The sequence below is a fragment of the Pisolithus orientalis genome (genome assembly GCF_024613125.1).
Source record: "Pisolithus orientalis strain OTSU chromosome Unknown F5J12scaffold_175, whole genome shotgun sequence".
In the NCBI taxonomy this organism is placed as follows: Eukaryota; Fungi; Basidiomycota; class Agaricomycetes; order Boletales; family Pisolithaceae; genus Pisolithus; species Pisolithus orientalis.
Genome location: NW_026260956.1, coordinates 10402 through 34980, shown reverse-complemented (window position 1 = coordinate 34980; position 24579 = coordinate 10402). Strand labels below are relative to the sequence as shown.

General features: G+C 46.3%; 1 protein-coding gene across 1 annotated transcript; it reads right to left on the bottom strand.

The window, feature by feature from the left end:
* Positions 1-22344: 22344 nt before the first annotated feature.
* On the bottom strand, positions 22345-23748 carry F5J12DRAFT_788000 (uncharacterized protein; the record flags this gene model as incomplete). The annotated part of the gene is made up of 9 exons (XM_051743713.1): positions 22345-22449; positions 22549-22560; positions 22642-22698; positions 22757-22819; positions 22891-22971; positions 23007-23343; positions 23399-23494; positions 23541-23638; positions 23695-23748. The coding sequence occupies 9 exons, from the start codon at positions 23746-23748 to the stop codon at positions 22345-22347; spliced, it is 903 nt and encodes a 300-aa protein (XP_051594092.1).
* Between the last annotated feature and the right edge of the window lie 831 nt (positions 23749-24579).

Below are 24579 nucleotides of genomic sequence, written 5' to 3'. Positions count from 1 at the left end.
ACACGGCGGACCCTCCCGCGGAACTTGACCACTTTGAGAGACACCGAAAAGGCTGAGGAGACTTGTAGCAGACAGGCTGCCAGGTGTTGAACGCGATATGTACACTCGGTCGAGGGAATTACCTGACAACGTTCGAAGATAAAGTGGTGACGACGAGCACGGCAGGCTCCGGCTACACTCGAAAATGACATTCTGTTGTAGTACAGTATTGGGTTATGTACGTATGTACTCGAGCAACGATGGCAACCGCAAACCATAATCCAAACTTTAGGAATCAACGATCGTCAATCCTCTCTTGTTTCCAGCGAATCCACCTCCATAGGATTGACACTCGTCTTTGGTACCTTGATGGTCGGAATAGCGCTTGCATCACCTGTCACACTGTCCGGTAATGGTTGGAACGGAAGATACGTCTCTATGGCATCCCTCTCCTCCTTTTCTCTGGCCCTCGCACGCCAATGCTCTTCCAAACCTTGGCGCGCTTCCTTATCCGCTTCCCGAATCATGGCCACTCGCGTGGACCGCCACCGCACGGGATCCATCGTGTTGTTGAACCCAGGCGTAAGCCCCTCTAACGCCCAAAGTTGACTAGCTTCAACGAGGCCCCCACTTTCGACATCAAGCGCTTTCTCGACGCAAGCTTGAAGTAACGGGTGTTGGAGTAGCCGGGGGTAATACCGACCAGCGATAAGATTTAATGAGATAACTGCCTCGTATCCTGGTGTGAGAACAGGTCTAAACTTGAAACCCTCCGGCGGCGGGGGAAGCGAGAAGGGTGAGGAAAGGATGGGATGAGAAAGTAACTGGTTCGGGCTCTGTGCTTTTGTTTGACCGGGAACCGTAATCGAATCTGTGTGTGAGACGACATCCGACGTCGTTCCCTCCACCGGTACAGCAGGATTCGGATTCGCAAGCTGCGATCCCGAGGGAGCCTCAACGGAAATGCTGCCAGCTACAACGCCATTGGCAGAACTTGCAGGAGTTTCAATCCCACTCGACTGATCTGTGGCTTTTCCCTTCCCCTTGCCATTTTCCTTGCCGCTTCCTGATCCTTCGCCAGTGTCTCCTTCCCAGTCCTCATCTACAAGCTCATACAGCATACCTGTCGCCCTACACTCCTTCCCAGTTGATCCATTCACTTTCGGTACATCCACAACATAAAGTCCTTCGAGGAGCATGAACAGACCCCTCCCTGCTGCGCCCATTATATCTTCGCAATCGCTCGAACCCTCGTCAAGGGTACGAGCGTATTCGATGGCTTTGCGAGACGGTCCAGCAGGTGGTAGTATATTTTCCGCGCCCTGTGGCGCAACTTGTCCGCGAGAAAGCTTAAGCCGCACGAGTTCATCCGTCCAAATGCGCTCTGCGCCCCACCAGAGTCCCTGGAAGCGAGTCTGGGTAATAGTTTGGGTTTGTGCCAAAGTCGGTAGGGTGGGCGCGGGAGGCCCAGCAGCAGAGATCGACTCCGAAAGCGACGCATTATAAGCCATGCTAGCATTCATTACAGCGTGGAGCGACGTGCTGTCATTCTTAAATGCCGGTAAAGGCGGCGGCGGCGTCACCACTTTCGGAGATGGAGGGATAGCAAATTTGTATTCCCAATCGTCCGTTGGTGTCCAGTATCCAGCCAGATTTGCGGCAATCTGAACTGCAAGCGCGAATGGTGCTGCAGCCTCGGCGAATTGTGTCGTGGCTGAGGGCTTGAAGGCGTCCGTGTTGGTGTTCATTTGCTCCAACGGGACACGGTGGATCGCTTGTATCAACTCGTCAGAAGGCGCGTGAGCTTGGTACGGTAGAACCTGGTCGGCACGAATGTTGTACGAGTACGGAATCCCGAGTAATTTTATCTTGTACCACAATGTCTGGACAACTGTCCAAGGGACCTGTTTGTCCTCATCGTTGTATGTGGATTTGGAGGTGGAATTTGAAGATTCGGCGGCAGGCGCCTCGTTAGAGCCATCGGCAGCGTCCGCCATGACAATATCTGCTCCAGCTGCCTTTTCAACGGTTTCATCAGATGACTTTGGTTTGGCTACCGCCTCCGACTTTATTTTTGCCTCTTCTACCAACCCCGGCCAAAACGTGATCGCATCCTTGTCGCCCGTGAGGCCGAGTATAGGGGGGTTTAAAGCGCACCACAATAATTCTCCGTCTCGGAACCAACGCCGTAATTCCATCTCTTCGGCATAGGCTGTTCGAAGATCTGCATTGCGTTCCCTTGACATGTTTTGCTTTGGACCTGCGGGCTGTTTGACGGGACGTGGGGCACGGCGGATTGAAGCATAGGGTTTTCCACGATCCCGCACTTGACGGGCAGATGCAGATGTGGAAGCAGAAGCACCGGGCGCTCGCTGGCCACGAGTTGAAGGAGCACCAGTCAATGGGGTCGACCGTCTTGGCAATAGACCCATCGACGCAGTGATCTCGCGCTGTGGTTTCCTATTGCAGTACTTACAGGAGCAATTAGCCCGATTGAGAGTGGGATCGGTGAGAAGCCAGAGTGCATGAGGGGTGAACTCCGGAACCGAGCGGAAGCGTTTGACGTGGCGGGATCCTGCGAGGGAGGTGGTATGAGGGGTTATATGGTGCAAAGCCAACATGACGCACCCATGAGATATGCATCGTGGCGCGGTCCACTTACTGGACCTTTATTGTGGTCGAACATCTGGTAGCCCTCCGGCCATCCGCGCAAAACATAGCTTGGGCCAACTGTTCAGTATGCCAGGGCATATCAACGCTTCCCCATGTCTGATGATAAAAGCGACCGCACCAGGCTTATTCAGACGAACTGCCAAACTAGCACCAACCTCGCATCTCCACTTGATACAGAGACTTTCATCGAGAGGAACAGGACGCATGAAATTGACATGGCCTTCGCTGTCGACAACGCGTGTTGTGTTTGTTGGCCATTGGTCTGTATCGCCGTCAGATGTCAGGAAATCGATGAACGACGGGTTAGCAGGCAGGACGTGGCCCGTTGATACACCGCGCGCCGACATGGCCAAATGCACCAGGAGAACCAGTGGATTAGTCAGCAATTGTGAACGACTGCCCACGCTGTGCAGGATTTCCCACGGGTGGCTGGCTTCTTTCCTCCATGCCATGAAAATTGTGCACGATTATCTTCCGTCGAGTCTTTGGTTTGCCTAGCACACCGCTTGACCTCGCAGGACACTACGGTGGTGTCTGGGAACCGTGCATGCACTACATATGTGTCATGCATCACAGCCGTACTTATCAACGTCTTGCACAGGGACCAACTGGCATTGGCGTTAAACAACACGGCGAGAGAGAAGTACCAAGTTGTCCCTGCAGAACGTCTACTTGTCCTACTTTCTTACCAAGCTGATGCTTTGATAGGGCCGCACATGAGAGTTTTATTTGAACCGGACAAGGTGACATGCAATTCATGCTTCCTGCTCGTGGAGTCACGATGTACAGTATCGTTCGCAAGACAAGCTGATGCTTTTACCCGCAGATGTCAAGTGTTCGGTGACTCTGACACTAGGAAAATGTTGCGAGATTGTTCACGTCCGGAAGGCAGTAACTCGTGTACTCCCGTTCACCTTCTTTCCTCGTTGGAAGCAGATCGAACACTTGCCATCTACCGAGCGTGTTCAAAAAGTCACTCCAATCGATTGGGCTTTACCCCGCTATCGCCTGCAACACTAGTGTGGTGTTTGCGCCCGAGTTCTATCGTTAGCTGGACTTGGAATATGTCGTGTACACTGGCCAACGCAGAGGAACTCGATGTTGCCATGAATAAAATCGATGTTTGATAAACATGTTGGTCCTTGTAGCTAGATGCCGGCCCGCTGCTCTCGCTTGTAAGGTGAAACCACCGTTGTATTAATCTAGGCGAGACTGCCAGGTCGATAAACCGATTGGTAGTTCGTGTGACCCGAATTACTGACGGCTACTCAGTAGCAACTTGAGCTTGGGCAAACGACAACAGCAGCAATCAGTTCAGGGTAAGCACGTCAAGGATGGCTGCCCAGGCGCATGCGGAGACAGAGTTTCCCGAACTTGTCAGATTCAGGGAGGAGTGGAAGGAGGAAGTCCGTCAGCGGAGGGCGGCACGCCAGCAAACCGAGTCAGAACCCCCGGACTCGCAGACACAGAGGCATGCACCACCACTGGTTGGCACCTCCCAGCTTCCCCCAGCATCCACTACAGCCTGCGATAGTTCCGGCTTACCAGTTCAGCCATTGTCACAGGCTGACTTGCACAACCGAGTTGCGGTCAGCGTTTCAAGAGCGTCTCTCTACACATCCAATAGCGAGTCCAACAATAGTTCTACTTTAACTCGCGCAGTCGGGATATATCGAAGTGCAGTACAACACGAACAGGAGGGCCGACTAGATGAAGCTCTCAAACTATACAGTCAGGCTTTCCGTTTGGAGCAAAACGTTGACCGCACGTACTTCTGGGAGGAACAAAGGTCCCAGCAGTTGGCAATTCCGTCCCCTCTTGCAGCAGACTTGGGTGGTCTTCTGAAGGCCACGTTTACGGGCAAGAGCAAAGTAAATGCAGCACAGGGCACCACCATTATCAAGGCTGATACGAAGGACAAATACTGTGCATCAGGGGCTTTGGCCAAACTCATTGCAAACTTCCCTGCCGAACTTGCATTTACACCAGAGGACGAGCGCGAAGGCGTAGCTCTCAACGTGATTCCGGACGAATTACTTTTGAACGTTCTGCGTAGCCTGGATACAACCACCATCGAGCGGTTCGCAGCCGTTTGTCGCAAAGCCCGTGTGCTCAGCCTTGACTCGTCGATATGGAAGTAAATAATACACTTGCATTGCGTTGTAAAGCACCTGACACATTTCATCAGGGACTTCATATATATGGCCTATAAACCCCCTCAGATCCCTGACGCAGACTCAGTGAATGCGATAATCAAACGCTTTAATGCTGATTATCGACAAACTTACATAGAGCAGCCTCGTCTGCGACTAGACGGGGTGTATATCTCTGTATGCCATTATGTGTGAGTCCTTTCGTTTATTACACAGGATGACCTTTCGAACACGTTGCCAGTCGCCGGGGTGTGAGCGATTACGCGTGGGTTAACGTAGGTCGTAATCTCACAATTTCTCTCCGCATTCCAATCGCTACACCCAGAGCATGCATCTCGTTACGTACCACCGGTATCTGTACGTGTTTTTTCCAACCCCTCGTTGTATGCACGTCCAAATGTTTTATGTATGCGCTAGGCGCTTCTTTGCGGACGGAACCGTGCTTTCGCTGCTTGCTAACGAAGAACATACACCTCAAAATGTCATACCTGTTCTCAAACCATCACTGCGTATGAAGGTACAGTGTGCATGACTCCTATCTCGATCTGCGTTTTACGTTTTCCCAGGGTTTCACCGTAGGCAATTGGCAACTTGATGGGTCGATCGTTCGAATATCCAACTTGGTACGTGCCGTTTCCAGTGCATTCCCATGTGACCTGCTCACTTACGCTCTCGCACTGTATCGTGTGGGTAGCATTCACCACACTATTATCCTTCGTCTCGCTACAATTTTCAGATGTCTCTTGCACTTCAGTCCAAGCCGCTTGGGCGGTGGAACAGGCTTGAGATTCTCTCATACGAGTCAGTCAATGTTGAAACAGGGGAGGTCGCACCTTTTGTTCTCAAGCACGAGCGACCTTTCTGGTTTTCGAGAGTCAAGAGCTACCCCGGATACCATTAAGACAGTGGCCTGCCCATCGACGTGCTTCATACTAGGTTTGGTATTTCTCAACATAGTCTTGCAACTATGCTAACCCATACTGTCTTGGCTGTGGTTCATGTGTGTACTCAATATTGATTGATTCTTACTTGTGGTATGTCAAGTAGGTGGCCAAGTCTGTGCTGGAAGTCTGCCACTTTGCAAGCACAATTTACTAAAGAGCTTTTCAATGTCATTGGAGAGGACAGTTCAGCTTCAGGATCAGAGATGTGTCTGGGTGGAATACTGAGATAAAACTTACCATTTACATATGGACATCATGTCAAAAGTTGTGATGGTATGTGTAATGGAGGTTCAGACTTTTACATATATGGCAAATCTGTGAGTATGTAGATACATTGTAAAATACAAGGTTATATCAAACTAAACTGCCATAAAACATTGATGCCACTCTCTGCCATGAACCATCTGGCTTAAGTCCAGCTCCAGGCAACTGCCTTTTGGGATAACTGCTGTGTTCCACACTGAATAAAATGGCCTCTGAAATGTTGGAGGTATCCAGAGTAACAATCTCCCCTTTGGACCTCTGATCCAGCCATCATTGAAAAGTTTGACTGGTTCATGCCTCACATTGGCATCTTCCTGCAAGAGGCCATCAAGGAGTTGTTGATTGTCATGTAGAGCATGTGATGAGACTGATGAAAAGCAAACTGTGTATGCTGTAATAGATCACATAAGTCAACTGGGTAAAGTCAGATAGATGGTAAGTAGGTAGTACTCACAAGTGATGGTGTGGGATGGGTGGGATACACCCTCTATGTTGTAAGCAGCCCAGCCTGACTGCACATATTCATAGCCATGAGCATCCCAGACCCTCTCAGTCTTGTCACCTGAGCCTGAGACAATCCTCTTGCCATCAGAGGAGAATCCAACAGACCAGACTGACCAAGTATGCCCCTCAAGAGGGCCACCAATCTGGACACCTCTCTCAGCATCCCAGACCCTCACAGTCTTGTCAGAAGAGCCTGAGACAATCCTCTTGCCATCAGAGGAGAATCCAACAGACAGGACTGAACTAGTATGCCCTGCCAATGTAAGCTGGGCAACTGGCCATTCTTTAAGCCCTCCTACAGAAAGTCCAACAATGCAAGAGAATTTTGGCATGAGCATTCTTGAGAGCATTGTGGCTGATGGTGTAAATGGCAGTGCAGAAATGTAAAGGTGTGGGGTGCTGTGTGAGATTACACTGCCAAAATTATACAGAAATTTGATCCCATCTTGTGCTAGTGCCAAGGTATCCTCAAAACTATTCTGGCCCTTGGACATCACATTAGATGAAGTCAAACATTACTGTAATTCACCCACCTGTAGCCATGTTATAGTGGAGACCAGAGCACTTGTGACATGTCCAAGTCCACTGACAAGGCTCAATGTCTCAAGCCAGAAGAGAAACTTTTCACATCCAATAACAGCCTTTACCAGTGTGGCTATTCATCAGGAAATTAACACTTTACTATTTTTGACCTTTTTGTGACTTTTTTTGACTTTTTTGTGACTATTGTGACTATTTGTGACTTTTTGGGAAGGAACCTACTATCTGTACTTTTTTTTTGACCATATACAGCATTTTGAACAATGAAAAGAGAACAGAATCTATTGAGACAACTAAGTGATGATATATCTAAGCCAAGAAGACTAGAAAATTTCTGAAAATTCAGAGATATTGAGCCATTGGTGTGATGCACACTGTCTGAGAGAAAGATCACAATATCTCTTTGGAACCTCCATCAATTTGAATGTATGTGGTATCTACTGAAAGCTATGAATTAGGTGGTTTGAACAAGACCAAAATCAGCAAGAAAAGTGCAGCCATGTCTGCAGGACATGGGTAATGATAGTAGATTCCTTCCCAAAAAGTCATGTTAGTCACAAAAAGTCAAAAATAGTAAAGTATTATTTTCCTGACATTGCTGGGTCAAACCCAGTTCTCTGCAGATGGTGTCCCCAGTATTGACATGAGTAGGATAGATTTTGTGAAATATTGTTGCTGATTCTTTCCTGCAAATCAACAATCTCTGAGTTCCTGGAGTAGGAACTTTCCAATCTACATATGTTGAATTTGAGGTCATTCCAAAGGGTGTGCAATGAAGCAAAGGCAAGGGTGCCATGCATACTAAGTGCACCAACACAATAATCCCTACTCTGTGATGGATCCAGGAGGAAGTCATAGAATGACACATGGAGAGGTCAGACAACAGAACACCTGTCTGCAATCCCACTCAACAGTGGGGCCATGAATTCTAGAATGATAATCACATCAAAATGGTTGGCCTCAGGAGGGAAGTGTCTGTGCATCTCATTTAAGGTATCCAATCACAGAGGCATGGATGTCAACATGATCTGCTGCATCATGGAAGAAAACCATGCAAGTGTGGTCTTATCCTTGGGTACAGTGTCTTCCAGGATTGTCCTGTACATGATGTCCAACAACACCCCTCCTTCTCCAGCACCATGGGACATGATCTTGTTGTAGCACTCTATGACAGTTCAGCCAGGTTTGTTGGGCTCAATGAACTTGCAAGCTAAATGAGCCCACTTGAATAAACCACTTGAATTCTGGGCAATTTTATGGATCTCTGTCTCCCCAATCTCTGGAAGTTCTGCAAGCTTGCTAGAAACATATAATCAGATATCCTGTTCCACTGATACTGGAGAGATGTTGTCCAATGAGATCACCTTCACATGTTGAGTGGCACCCATGACATGTTTGATGTCCTGCAATGGTCTTGAGGTCAAGAGGATGTGGAAGTTCAAAGGGAGACAAGCAGCTGTGGTCGACGAGAGCAGTGACAAGATGTGCTTCCTTGACTTGACCAACCCACTTTTGTCCAAGGCATCAATCATCACTATGACATTCCCAACTATCTCTCCATCAACCTTGCACATCAGCTCCAAAATGAGTTGCTGCCACTGTTGCATTACATCAGGAGTTGTCTTCAGAGAGTGGTCCTTTGACATGGTGTCTGCCAAAGCTTGCCAAAACAATGGATCACAATCAGCCAGATCATGAGCAATCATCATCAGAATCTTCTCCTTGCAATGCTCATCCAGCCAGTCATGAGCAAAACAAAAGCAAGAGCTGAATCCTCCCACATCCTTGATCCATGATGCAATTGTATGAGCAATGGCTGATTTTCCCCTTCCCACTTGCCCATGAAGTCACAAGATCCAAGGAGCATCAACATTAGGATCATTGATCCAGTTTATAATCTCCTGCAAAATCTCCTTCCTTGTGCCATCAAGGCATTTCTTCATCGTGTTCAGCCCTGCACCCCCTGCATAAGCCATGCTGTTGAGATTCAAATCTTCAAGTATGCAGTATGTGTTGATATGGATGTCCCAAATGGTGTGGTCACAGTATTGTTGCATCAAGTCATCAAGGGTCTTGACATAGCCATCAATGATGGTCTGTGTCTCAGAGAAAATATTTTTTGCAGTTCTTTCCCTAACAGTGTATCATGTGAAGATCTGAGGCACTGTTCACCCTCCAAAGTCAAAGTCGAAGTTTTTGACTTTGACTTCAGCAATGTAGTCATGTGATGATTATATAAGACAACAACACAACTTGTAGTTCAATAGATAACATTGTGATAACAGATCAAACAACTCTGCTATGGATCTTGAAGCACAGCAGCTCCAGCACCATTGTCATTGCCATCTTGCTGCACTCATAGTAGCAGTGATGATCCAGGTGCTATGCCTCTATGACCTCCTTTTTCATTCTGACTCAGAACCAATCCCCTACCATACCTCAATCCTGACTGGTGAGGGGTGGATGCTAGAGCTCCTGAATGGTCATCCAGACAGAATACAGACTTGCCTTGGCATCAGCCATGGGGTTTTTGATCACCTGATGCAGGTGCTCACCCATCATGGTTTTGTGCCTTCTTGCAATGGAATTTCTGTGGAGGAACAACTTGGGATATTCCTCTACACCTGTGTTACTGGGTTGTCATCCCAACATGTTGCTGAGAGGTTCCAACACTCACTGGGGACCATCACTAGGTAGGGAGTTCATTGGACTGTCTGATATTTTTCTCACAATTTTTTAGATATTTCAAAGCAATGTTGGCTTTCTTTTCTGGGGGACAATTCTATGCATCCCAAGTGCAATTCCCCACCAACAACACTCCCATATCAACTATGATTACTAGTGACCCATGCTTCTGATTTTTCCAGGATTGTATTGGTGCAGTTGATGGCACTCATATTCAAGCATTCACTGCTGCTGAGGACCAGCCTTACATGAGGAACCAGAAGGGCTACCTATCTCAAAACTGTCTCTTCATCTGTGATTTTGACTTCTTCTTCACATATGCCCTCACTGGCTTTGATGGGTCAACTGCAGATGCAACCATGTGGCATGATGCACACAGGAATGACTTGCACATGCCACCTGGGAAGTACCTTCTTGCAGATGCAGGGTTTGGGACCTGTGATGCACTTCTGGTTCCCTATCAAGGTGTTCATTACCATCTGAAAGAATGGCACCAGGCTGGATTAAGGTAAGTTGCTATTCCATCCTGCTCAGTGTACCTGTAACTTCTATTTTAGACCTCAAAACTAAGAGGAGTTATTCAACCTTCACCATGCTGGACTTAGAAATGCCATTGAACAGATATTTGGTGTTATAAAATGCAGACAGAGGGTTCTTCAAATTCCCCCTGAATATAGCATCCACACCCAAACTCAAGTACCTGCTGCTCTCTGTGCCCTCCACAATTTCATATGGTGCTATGATCCAGAAGAGTTCTTTGACCCTGAACTTGCCATGGACATAGGAGAGGGTGATGGTATTGGAAGCCTTGGTGATGGACCAGCAGATGCTGCAGAGAGAAGGGCTGATAATAGGTGTGACAACATTGCAGGGGAGATGTGGATTGACTATCAGCACCAGCTTACAATTAGGGGCCTTCTCTGAGCCTGAACATTCAGATTTCATGGTGTACAAATATATGTTCTTACAATTGTTCCACACTCATGTAGAAAAATAACTTCCATTGTCAAAAGGAAGCTAGTCATAGTCATGTACATTTTATTATGTACATATTTGTATAAAGGGGGGGGACTTGAAAAGATGTGCAGAGGGGGTACATTTGTATATTGTAAAAAAAAAAAAAAAACACCTATCTCTGCCCATCCCAGTACTTCATCAGCCAATGCTGCACCCAAATCTGCTTCACTGGCTCCTGATGCTTGAGGAAAATATTCACTTCATCTGGAGACACACTGAGGAAGTAGTTGCCAATGTCAATCCAATTGTCTGTCAAGAGCTGCAGCATGTTGTTGATGTAGTCCATGGCAGTGTCAACAAGGGGATTGGTAATGGGTGGCAGGGGAAATGGTGCAGCAATCACGTGCATGAAGTTATTGAGCCTGGAGGTGATGGTGGCAATGAATGAACTGCAATCTTCTTCAGCATGCACTTTGGCCGACAGGGGCCAAGAGTGCTTTGATCCACCTTCAGACATTGCAATGGACTTGGCTTTCCTTTTTCTGCAACTGATGCTGGTGACAGCTGATGATGATGACAACCTGGCTGACACATGTGACAAAAAACTTGATGGTGCAGAAGGGGGGATGAAGTTTGGACCCATGGACTGTGTGTCCTCACAACAGTGAGCATTGAGAGCATGCATCATGTCAAGGAGGGAGAGGGAGGGAGGGGGGTAGGAATAGTCAAAGTGGTGGGGGGTGCAGTAGAGGCAGGAGTATCAAAGGCAGAGGTCATGGTTGTAGAAGGTGCAGTAGTGGCATGTGGCTGGTAGATAAACCAACCTCAGCCATGTGAGGGGAGAAGGAGCTCTACACTGGTGAAGTGGGGGAACCCAGAATTGCAAAATGGCTTTGCATCTTTGTGTGCCTGACCAGATGTTAGTGGATGATCTGACAAGAAAAAAACTACATTACCTTTACATACCAATCCCAAAGATCAGCATTGTCCAGCAAGACCATTGTACTGTGCTCATTGTCATAAGCAAAGCCAGAGGCCACCAATTTAAGATTGGCAACAGCATAGTAGGATTTTTTAAGCTGGATAATTGTTAGCAAGGCAAAAAAAAAAAAAAGAATGATATGATGACTTACCACCTTGAACTTCCACTCACACAATTCAGCTGTCTTATTGCCATTATCCAGACCCAGTGGATAATTATGAGCCATGTGGGCTGCTGTGGCATCCCACATAGCCTTCTTAAAGTTTCCATCACCAGCCTGTGAAAGATGAGAGGCCAAGAAATCCAGTAACACACCTTCCTCCTCTGTTGTCCATACTGCAGCTTTCTTGCAAGTCCTGGGGGGAGGCAGGGGGTTCCACAGGTCCACAGGATTGATTGTAAGGCCATGCAAGCACAACAAGCAGGTTGATCCCACAGATGAGCCAGACATTCAATGATCACAGTAACTGGGTGACAATGGTTGCATACCTCAGGTGGATGCACATGATAGTTCACATCACATGAACCTCTTAACTGAAGCTGAAGTCAAAAACTTGGACTTCACATTCACAGGTTGAATGGCGCCTGAAGGCAAAAACAGCATGTGACTTACAGAAGCTTTTCATTACAGAATAGTTATTGATAAACTGCGCAGAGTCACTTATCATTCATGCAATCTTTGCAAGGGTATCTCTCATTGCATCAATATTCTTTGTGGTTTCATCTTCTGTAAGAAATTCATAGACACCTTGCACTGCATCGAGAAGGTCGCACACTGCCTTATCCAGATTCACTTGACTTATGACCAACTACAGATAGCTACATGAGGTGAAAAATGCCAATGATAAGCTGAAACAAACCTGAGCAGCAGAAGTTAATATTCCTAGCGCAATTTGTGCATAGGGGTGGACCTGGCACATGCATGTGATCACTGGATCAATGTGAAAAGCAAAGTGCTTACATTTGCAAGAGTAGAGATGACTTGATTGAAAACTTTGAAAGGTTTGAGGTATGTATCACTCAAGATTTGAATCTCGGAGGAAGTAGTATTGGCAATACCGACGGCATCAACAGCATGTTTTGCAATATGTGGAATGGCATCAATGCCACCAAAGTTTTTTACTGCAGCATCAATCTCCTTGCCAGCTGACGTTAGGGTGGGTTCAGGTTCAGGTTTGGCGATTGACTCTTTAGCCTGTGCAACAGAGTTACTCAATCAACGTAGTAGCTGGACCTCACAGATCACATACCTCCTCAGTCAGAGCCATCAGGGGTTTCTGTTGTTGCTCCTGAGCCCTGCCACTGGTACCTGTGGTGGCAACCTGCTCGACAAATCACTTAAAATCATAACAATAATTGAAGGTGTTAACATATCACATACATTCAGATCTGGCATTGCTTGAGACTGTTCTTGTTGCTCTGGAGCTCTCCCAATGGCCCCTGTATCAGTATTTTCTGTCGCAATAGTAGTTGAAGGACCCTGGTTTGATCCATGGAAGAAGTGCCTCATTCTGGCGAGCAAACTCGGAGAGGCCATGCCCAATGGTTCAGATAAAGTGGAAAAATCCCCTGCTTGAGCTTCAGACCGTCTAGGAACCTATTTTTTTGACAGATCGATAAATACATCTCAAGGAATGGATGGTTACGCACTGAGGTAAAGCCGGCCATGGAGTTAGATGCCCTCACAAATCCTAAACCATGACATTTCCTTGACTGCGTTCTAGCCATTGAGAAATGGATATTTGTGAAATGTTAGCGTAACGATTCAGGTTTGAACTTTGGTTCAAGGTCGAGCATCTGCAAAATTACCTGAGGGGATGAGCAGCATATGGATGCCTCTGTTTGGTAAGGTCTTAAAACTGTGTAGCTGGTATTATGGCATGCACTGGTGCAGTCTGGTTGCCATCTTATCAAGGTTCCGACAAAATTATCTGAGATTATCAGCCTTTACTAGTAGTCGAGATTATCAACTCAAATACACCATCAATCAGGAAATTGTATTCTACGAGGCTGGGTCAACATAATGTGTGAGTAGTTCTTGTCCACACTGAATGATGTCTAAGGTAAGTTTCTCGAAGTGTGTTGACAGATCCAGATCCCCCCTTACAGTCTGAATGCACTGCCATGCGTCAAGGTAGTGCAGTTCGTAGATGTCCACCTCAAACTCTGGTTCTCGACCCCTTTTGAGAGCAACAAGAGCCCATCGGATGATGGTGACAGTGAATGCAATAAGACAATCGATATTTCTTGTATCGGGTGGGATAGCATTTGATAGCTTCCCTTGGGGAGAGTAGATTGTCTCATGGATTATTGTACTCACAGCAGGGTGGTGGAAAGCGGCACACAATGTTTGTCCTGTTGGAAGCTATATCCAAGGTCAGTGCCACAATGAATTCCCAATTGGTTGAGTGAGGTATACCGTGATTGTGGCATCTGCAAAAGTCCACTTGTCAAGGGGCTGGTCAATTGCTGGGCACCAGACTGTGTCAATTGGATGCTGCATGTTGATTGGAATCCTCAGGCTGTAAGCGTCCTTGATTGTGATCTGGGCAACAGTCTTGAATGTTGTCATAACTTCGTTCAGAGTGTGTTTAGCAGCAGCACGAAATTTACCTTTGTTGTGTTTGTTCTTGAGCCAGATACCTGCAATATGACGTGATTTAGATTCATTAACCATTAATAAAGAAAGGAATTTACAACTTGAGTTGTTGAGAAACCTTCCTGCAAGCTCCACAGCTAGCTGCTCAATGAACTCTGCATTGGCACTTGACTGCAGTGGCTGCATCATACCAAAGTAATGGCAGATATGGCTTCGGGCCTCCTCCTTCATGTTTTTGATGGCAAACTCGGGGATTGTGTCACTTCCAACAGTGGGAGCTTGGGTTGCAACAGGCATAGTTGTCATGTTGGTAGGAGGATTAGTGGCTAGCATTAGAGCTTGGACTGGGGGTAAATGGACAGGTCATGATGCCTTAGCTGCCTTCCAAGCAGCTTGCCATGTATCTGGTATGATACAAATACAATCAAATGCCTCCCCTCTGGTAGCCTCTCCAGGGCAGCTTGACCTAATTGGAACGCAAGCAGCTACATAGTCATTTGTAGTTAAGGATGTGTCATGTGGCACAGATAGTTCACCAGAGAATAGAAGGTCAGGGTGACATGGGTGTTTGGTATGCTGTTGGAGCTTACAGAAATCCATGATGGACTGGGATTGCATAGTGGATGAAGTGGGCATAAGTTGATGGAATTGCGCCAGGGCATGATTGTCGAGACACAGCCATGTCATGCCTGAGGGGCTTGGATGTTGTTGGCTGATTGTAATCACATTGCCCATTGCATTACATTCCTGTAGTCGATGTCTGTGAGCTAGTGTTTGAATACATAAACAATATGATTACTTGCCCTATTGTCAAATCCTGTGTCAGTTGGGAAATTGGGAAAGGGGATCAGGAATCCATAGCCTTGGCTGCTTGAGGGGCCTGAGTGAGATTGGGTGATTGTAACCTCATTGCCCATCACACTATAGTCCTGTAGTCGATGTTTGTCAGTTTGGGTTCAATACATATCCAGTTACTTGCCCAGTTATCAAATCCTGTGTTTGTTGGGAGATCAGAGACAGGGAAGGGGAAGGGGAAATGATGACTTTGGTCACTTGAGGGGCCTGAGAGAGGTTGGCCAAACATCATTCCATCACCCATCACACTACACCCCTGTAGTCGATGCATGTTAGTGAGGATTTGCTATGTATTAGATTACTTGCCCCACTGTCGAATCCTGGATCCATAGGATGGTGGCAGAGAGGGTAGGGGAGGGAGAGATTCAGTGGGCTGTGGCAATCACAAGGGTTGACTGATATAACCAGATGAAATGCATGCAACAATACAATTCAAAAAGCAAATACACAGGAACAGCTTTGAACAGGTAAACAACAGAGCTGCAGCCAGCAGTCAGTTACTATATATATATAATGCATGAGACTCACCTACTGCTCATTTCTGCCTCAGATCATTGATAATCATGCGCTATCTACAGGGCTCGACCCTCATCCTCACTGTCATCCACTTCCAATCTTGCAGATCTGTCACTGGCCTCACAGTCTGATGGGCCCTCCACCTTGTCTGAAGAACAAAGACAGCCCTGCACTTCCTCTTCAAGTTGATTGAGTTGCATATCTGCGGTATCCAAGGTCATGACCTCTTCGTTGTACACCTCATGGTTGAAGGCTATGAGACTTTCAACATTGTCCATTTCCACTGCACATTCTAGATTCACCTCACCAGCTTTGCCTGCCAAAGAATCACCATAATCCTTTTGGTCTTCTTGGTAGATATGCTTCATAAGCCTGCTGTAGTGTTCAGCTTCCTTGAGTTCCCAAGCTGAGGCCAGCGCTCGATAATGTCTAGTCTCATGACCCGCATGTTTCATCAAGACTGCCTCTTTTAGTGCCACATCAGAAAGGCGCTGTCACACACCAAAGGTGTTTGGTGAGGTGGACATGGATGTAGCTGATGAATGGAGGTGAAGACCATAGCCCTCATGCGAAGAAGGACAGCCAGCGATGTCGGCAGTCATCCCTTGCACAAGAACAAGTTGTCAATGCCAAAGAAAAAGGAGGAGGCAAGTTAAGTGCCAATAAAATTCTTAAGCACCCATGTATGGCATTCCAGTTTTCGACATATCTCCACCAGTTCTGCAGACACCGAAACCATTCCCACACTCGCTTGTAGTGCTCAGCCACATGATCCTACCTTCCAAGATTGGAAAGGATTTGCGCACTCCACACATTTCTACAGCACTCCCTCCAAAAGATGCTCATTTCACTAATTCTTCTGATATGGCTGCCTCCACATCAGTTGTTTCACTTGTCCCCTTTGTTAGGGACCATGGCTACATATATCTACCAGGAGTTCCTACCAGCTTCTGTCCTGAAGTGTCCTGGTACATCCCACCCTCATCTGCCCCCTCTCAGCCCATCCAGCTTGGACAGCGTGTTCTTTTTGTCAGTATGACCTCCAGGAGGACATTCTTTGGTTGCCTCAGGTCTGTCATTCGCTTGGAAAGGTCTTATGTGGTCGTTTCAGTCTCTCCAGTCCAAGAAGCATATGGATCCTTCCTCCCTGCCCCCTGCAATGTCTTCATACCAGTCTCGTCTGTCATTCTTCCAAAATTGCGACAGCTACAGTATAATCTACTGTTCTCCACTCTCCCTGATCGCATCCATGACGAGTATGATGCACATCTTGCCTCCTTGTTGCAAGATACAGCAGAAGACGCTCCCCCTTCATCCTCTCTTCCAACAGAGCCTCATTCATGAAGTTTTTATTTGCTTCACTGAGAGGATGGTTTGGGGGGGAAAGTTGTGATCCCCTATGCTCCTGTCACCCCACAGACCCCCAAAGCTTGACCCCTGTTGACATCTGACTCACCCTGTCTGCTTTTGGATGTACTATATTGGCATCAGATCAGTGCTGCCTCTCTGTCATCCCACTTTGGCCTAGAAGTGATCTCTTCGAGATGTGACATGCACAGCCTCCCCCTAATGTGATTCCAGTGCACTTTCCCAGTTCCTGACATTGCTTGACTCATACTGTGACATTCTGACTGTCTTTGACTCACCTATTGCCAATACTTACCAATCTTTTGACTTTGCTTACTGATTCTTCACTTTTTGGCTTACTTATCCTTACCAATGCTTACCAATGCTTTCCAAGATGATTACCCATCGCTTACATTCCTTACTCATCAGTTACCAATCACTTACCAAGTGTTTGCACCTTGTTTTCCATAGGCAATGCCCCTGTACTGTATATAAGTCACTGTACTTAGGTAGCAAAAAAAAAGGGAGACATCAGAGAGCCCCTCTTGCTCGCAATTTATCATCTCTCAGTAAATCATTCATCAGCTTCGATAGTTGAGACTTTATTAAGGGTCTAGCTATCATCTACTTCACTTATCATCATCTATCATCCATATACTTCGTTCCAAGCCCTCCCTGAGCTCAGTACAGCTTAGGACATCGAATTAAGTCACCATCCATCCTTCTGTAGGCTGACAGCAGTCTACCCTATCGCTTTCTATCACATTCTTGCTCCCTCTTCGTCAGGAGCACCCCCAACCCTCAGCACTCATCTTTGAGTGTTGTAGCTCGCAAAAAACCCTCCCAAAGAACAGGTTCTACCATCTAGGTACCACATAGGCACACCACCACTCACTTTCATTGTCTTTTGTGTTGGTTTTGGTTGGTTTTCACCACTGAACCTCACTTTGACTCACAGCACCTAATACCATTGTGAAAGAGGTGCATTCCCTTTGAAGTGATAGATTAGCCTTCCATGATGTTAGGGCACATAAAGGAGTGGTACCCTTCTAGTGTTGTTCGGGCCAATATTAACCCTGGCTCCACCTCTCAGAGAATTCCTTGTGAAGTGCAGCTCCAAAGCTTGCCCAATGTTTGGCCTAGGATAGGGTAAAAACTTTCTACACACAATCTTTGAAATTTCTGCAATATCCAAGGCAGCCCTCTCTGGAGAAATAGTACCATCAGAAACATCTTTGTGGCTGCCAGGTGATGATGGGAGAGTGCTCAAAGGAGGGGGAGATGAGGGTTGAGGACCACTTGAAAGGGGTGAGGAAGGCTGAATATTACATGGGAACTATCCAGAGGGCTTGTAATTGCTGATTCACCTTGATATGGGAGTGGTGGGGGGTTCAGTTTGAATCATAGGAGGTATCAAGTACCAGTCTGTGGTTTATCATAGTTGGATGACTGCAGAGATGCAGTTGGTCAGAGTTCAAAGAACTTAGGAAATTTTGTACAGTCTTGAGCCACAGAGTGGGTGCAGACCCTTGCCTTCTGTTTGCTCAGCTTGTTACAATGCCAGAGACAGAAGATATACCACCAGAACTGGCCCATATGTCAGAGGTCCCCAACCCTGATAGGTTTGTACCATTTCATTACTTGACAATGCAACATGCTCACTGAGTTTCAGACTTTCAATCTCCGTATTCAAGGGCTAGGTACCATGAATGATCAGGGTATACTTTTGGGCATGAACCAAATACATTCAAGCAGTTTCATAATGGCCCTCTGAAGCAAGAGCAAGAGATCAACATGTACTATCCATTTCAGTCCCGAGGGGAATGGTCTTTAGCCAAGTTTCTCGCAGAAAACCTCATGCAAACTCAGATCAAAAGATTTCTCACTTTACCCTGGGTAATTTCAATCCCAAGAAAACCTCATTTTACTGATCTGTGTTAGTTCCACAATAATCCAAGGCTGTCCTTTACTTCTGCAGAAGAGCTGCTTGGATGGATGGATACTCTTCCCTCAGGGCCAAAGTGGCAGAGTACCACTCTAGAAGTTGAGGGTTTCTGAACAACCAATCCTATACAGTTGATTTGGTGTGATGCAGAGGAGGTTGTACAGTCCTTGTTTGGAAATCCTATCTTCAGTGCCAACATGATGTTCGATCCTATCCTGGTCATGACTGCTCTTGGGTGGGAGTATAGTGAATGGTTTTCAGCATGTGAAGCCCATCACATCCAGGTATGTTCATCTGGTGGTGCATCTTCACCATGGAAACTGAAAAACAGTTTTCCATAGGATTCCCTGCTGGATGGTGCAACAATTGTACCTATTCTTGCCACATCAGATAAGACCTCCATGACAAGGATGACAGTGGACTAGAAATGCACCCCCTCTTCATCAGCATTGGTAATATTCCAGGGCACATCTGCATGGCAGCCACCTCACATGCATGGTGATGTGTTGTGTTCATGCCGATACCAGCATTTGACATCCCCAAGGCAAACCAAATGATCCTGCAGATGCATGTTTGGCACAAATGTGTCAATATCATTACTGCAGGCCTGAAACGCTCTGTGGACACTGGATCCATGATGCCAGACCCTCATGGACAACTGTGACATTGTTTCATGCCATTAGTGGCATGGACTGCTGACCTCCCTGAACAACTAATGATTGCATGCATCTCCAAGAGTGCATCTCCTGTTATGGAAGCAACCCACAAGCAATTTGGTGATGTTCATCACCAATCATCTCATACCAGCGATCTCACTCTCCAGCGCATCAAACAAGTCACTCGGAATGTTCACCCACAGGATAATCTGAACAGTTTTCAAAGACAGGCGAAGATGCTACAATTAAATGGTATCTGCCTCCCATTTTGGAGAAACTGGCCATTTGCAAACCCTTCCACTTTCCTTCTTCCTGAAATTCTCCATACATGCCACAAGTTTTTTTCAATCATGTCCTTCCATGGTGCGAAGTCTTACTCAGTGACAAACTTGATGTGCGATTCAAGTGTCACCACAAATGTATTGCAGTAAGGCACTTTGCAAGCAGCATTTCACATGTCAAGCAAATGATGGGCAGAGAACACTGCGACATCCAGTGCACCATCATTCCCATGATAGCTGGTTGTGTACCTCCACAGTTCCTCCATGCTGTATGTGCTCTTATCAGCTTCATATACCAAGCACAGAGTCCTGTGCATATGGAAAGTTCTGTGGAGGCAATGGAATTGTCATTGCATGAATTCCACACCCACAAGGATGCCATTATCAAGGCAAGAGCTAGAACAACAAAATCAGGTGGTGTGAAAGATGACTTCCTCATCCCAAAGTTGGAGCTTTTTCACAGTTTTGCAGAGGCGATTCATAACAGCAGTGGGCTCATACAATATACTGCAGATGTCAGCGAGTGCCTTCTTATCACTCACTGCAAGCACCCATTCCAACATACTAACAAAGGTAAAGACTTCATGGACCAAGTCATTCAATTGCTCAATCATGAAGAGTCTATGCAGCAGTTTGATGTGTACTCGTTGATACACTCAAGTGATATACCCCTCATCAATGCTGTTTCCATGGAAGAGGAAGAAATTGCCACAGCAAATCCAATGCTTGCATGGGTAGAACATGTCCTACCTGAACAGCAGTGGCAACTCCAAGGTCCCTGCCCAATCTGCAATTACTTTGCGAATGGCATCCTTGCCAATCATGCTCAAACCACCCTCCACATCATGTCATGTCTGGATGAGACTAACTTGTCACTGAACGACATCATGGAACAATATAGCCTCCCTGACTTTCAAGACCGTTATCTAGAATTTCTTCAATTGCATTCCCTTGACATCCACTTTGACTCATGCACCTTCAACCATATCACTGTGTGGCATAAACTCCATGTTCAACTGTATTCCACATTCCACACTTCTACAATTCTCCCGAGTCAAGTTGTTCAAGCACTGCATACCTCCCCAGATTTCCTGCATGGGTGTTGTGACATTGTTTTAATCAGCCCCCTGAATGGTGTGCTGCTTCCACATACATACTGATCTATATTGACATATTCCCTGCACACAGATGCCAGTTATGTGGCACAAGTTCACACCATTTTCCAGCCTCATGCATGTCCACACTCCAAGGTGGAAGCCCTCCGCATCTCAACAATCCCCTCATTTATCTGCAGCCTTTCCATGTCATTGCCACCCAAGAGCAGCAACCAGAGCTGCAGATGTGGACACTGGAAAGGTGCTTTTTCAACATGGAAGGTGAACAGAAACAAGAGGGCTGTGACATTCCCATTACTTGGATTTCACATGCATTAGAGCTTGTCCCTGTATTTGGCAGTGAAAAAGTGCCATCCACTGTATCTTCTGCTACATCACAAGAGCTTTATAACTGTTTTTTTCTCAACCACTTTGCAGATAAGGAGGTTTTCAATACATTCCATGGAGTGGGGGTTCAGTTTGTTAGTGGTTCTGATGGGGAAGCATAGGTAGACTACTATGACAAGTATTAGAGTACTACAAATTATGATTGGATTGAAGTCAGATAAAATTGTCATGCTCGTTATCATTGTTATCATGTCAGCTACTGATGATCTCCATCCTCTAAAGATCTGAACATGGACATTCGACCAATTGGATGCATTTCTCACATGGAACATAAGTATCATAAGTGATTAGGCGCCACTTATTCTGGTGACCTGCTTGTTCGAACTGCAGATGAGGGTGTAAATGAGGAAGTGTTAATGGTTCAGGCGCTGTCAACACGTTGCAGCTGGTGCATGGACCAGTCATGCCAGATTTAGTGTGCATACACCGAGGGAAGTAAACGCACTGAAAACAAGTGCCGCATGTACTGTATAATAGTCCCAAAAGCACCGCATATCAGTTCCATGCAATGAAAATCAGTGCCAAATTGTGGCACTGATATTTCATTTTTGCTACTAATAACCAGTGCCATGCATCAGTGTCATTGACGTGTTTTTTCAGTGTCAAAATGGTACTGATTTCCAGTCATGTTAGGCACTTATTTTCCAGAAATTTCCATTGAAGAAGGCACTGATTTTCAGTCAAGAGCACACTTATCATCAGTCACAAAAGTACTGTTTCACTTGCAAAATTAATATTGATTAGACAGCACATCGACATTAAGTGCTGCTAGGGAATCAACGATACAGATTACTGGGTGCATAGAAGTCCAAGTAGCACAAGGCGGAAGTGAGTTCTGATGAAAGTGCATAAACAGTGCAGCTGGGGAATCAACAATACACATAGCTGGGTGCATAGGAGTCCAAGCAGCACAAGGTGGCAGCGAGTTCCGATGAAAGTGCATAAACAGTGTGGCTGGGGAATCAACAATACACATAGCTGGGTGCATAGAAGTCCAAGAGGTGCAAGGTGGCATTGAGTTCTGATGAAAGTGCATAAACGGTCTTGAAAGTGTCCAAATAAGTTAGCTAAAAGGAAATGAGAGTGGATTGACAAGGCGCAGCCTAGTTATGAATGTTCTGTCATGGTTGGCCTCGCTGAGTCTTTGATCGAGTAGTGTGATTCACCTTAGCATGTTCCTGTACATTTGACCACACATGAGTCACAAGTGCAGAAAGGACAGTGATGGGGGTACGACAACTGAATTGCCTTATACTCACTGATGTGACAAGTCCAGCAGTTTGACCTATGCTTGCATTTGGGGTGTGCTGCTGGACCTGTGTAAGTGGTGATATCTATATCAGTATAACACATTGGAAGCATCGAAGGTAGTACACATGCAGTGGCCACTGGCAGCACTGTTGATTGGGACTTGCTGCTCAGCATGACCATTGTGGTCTGTAAGGTTAGTAGTGTCAGTAAGGCACAATGTTAGTGGGATAAAGTGTGTAGTGAATGTTAACCTTCACCTGCTCTGAATGTAACTTGTTGGCAGCTTGATTGGAATCATCATCTGTCACAAGTAATTTAACTCTGAGGCGAGGTCGTGGCTAAGGTGAATGGTGTCAGTCAAGGCACAGCCTACACAGGATGACAGAGTAGGAGATGCCTTCTGCATTTGCCCTTGGAGTTCCAGCAGAGCCTGAGCGGCATCCCAGGTATCACTTGTTGCTTCACATGTCAGGAGCTCCAGTTGCTTTAGTCGAAAGGCGACAATGTTTCTATGAAATATCTCCTCCAACTCTGTATCGTCATCATTTGTGGGGTGGATGAGGGAACCCACATCGCTACTTGCAACCATGGTCTTGTGTGCCTTGACAACTGTTATGGGACTGTAATCATCTGTGATCAGCAAGGTTGCTACATAGGGCACCATAAAGTATGTCGTGAACTTTGTCCCTTTTCTTCTTCTGTGACCCATCCTGTGTGAGTATGAGAGCACAAAAACGGAATGCGAAGTTTTGAAGGCACACATACATGACATTCAGAGGCTGCTGGCACCTCTGCTTCATTGGCTTGCTCCCATACTGATGCAAGTGGTCTTGGAGCATGCAACCCATTGCTGATAGATTCCTGAAAGAGTGTGAATGCACAGAGTGAATGACTTTCCAGACCATACCTGTCATTCCATTCCCAGCATGCCATTTGCTGCTTGTAGTATGCATGATTGCTGGTCGTCAATTGATTCATCCACCAGCTTGTTTCTCTTTCTCTAAACTGCATGGCGCATCGTGAACATCAGCTCATGACTACAGCTCAATATACTTGCTCACATTCTTCTGAGTACCACCCAGGCATTGGTGACCCTTATCACCCTTGGCATGCATGTTGGGCTGGATGTCATCATTGCTAACAATTGACTTTCTCTGAAAAATGTTCAGGCATCAGTTGCAATCACATACAGCTTACTTCCTCACCATTTTCTGTCTGGCTTCTGTGCATTTTGGGTAGACACTCCTCTCATCTTCATCTTCATCATTGTCATCTTCATCATCGTCTTCATCCCTCTCCATCTAAATGACACAGAGTGAGCTCGAGATAGTAGATGTTTGTTCACCTACCTTTCTCTGTGTACCCGGAGCGTGTTTGCTGTGCCTGTTACTGGCACCAGCATCATCTGCATACATTTCCTTGGACTTGGACTGGGAGTTGTCTCTCTTTCTCTAAGCGACATGTAGTTAGTTCGTGATAGTAGAATGCACATTTGCCTACCTTTTTCTGTGTATCTGAAGTACATTTGATGTGCCTGTTATCGCCAGCATCACCTGTGTCCATTTCCTCAGACTCAGACTCGGAATTGGACTTGGACTTGGACTTGGACCTCTTTCTCTAAGTGACATGAAGTGAGTTCATGATAGTAGAACATGCATGCCTACCTTTTTATGTGTACCCAAAGTACATTTGACATGCCTGTTATCACTGGCATCGTCTGTGTCCACTTCCTTGGACTCAGACTCGGACTTGTCCCTCTTTCTCTGAATGACACGGAGTGAGTTCGTGATAGTAGAACACACATGCCTACCTTTTTCTGTGTACCTGAAGTACATTTAATGCACCTGTTAGCACCAGCATCGTCTGTGCCCACTTCCTCCTCATCTTTGTCATTAGACTCTTCTCTCTTCCTCTAAACATACCAGGGAATCAACTCGAGATCAAAA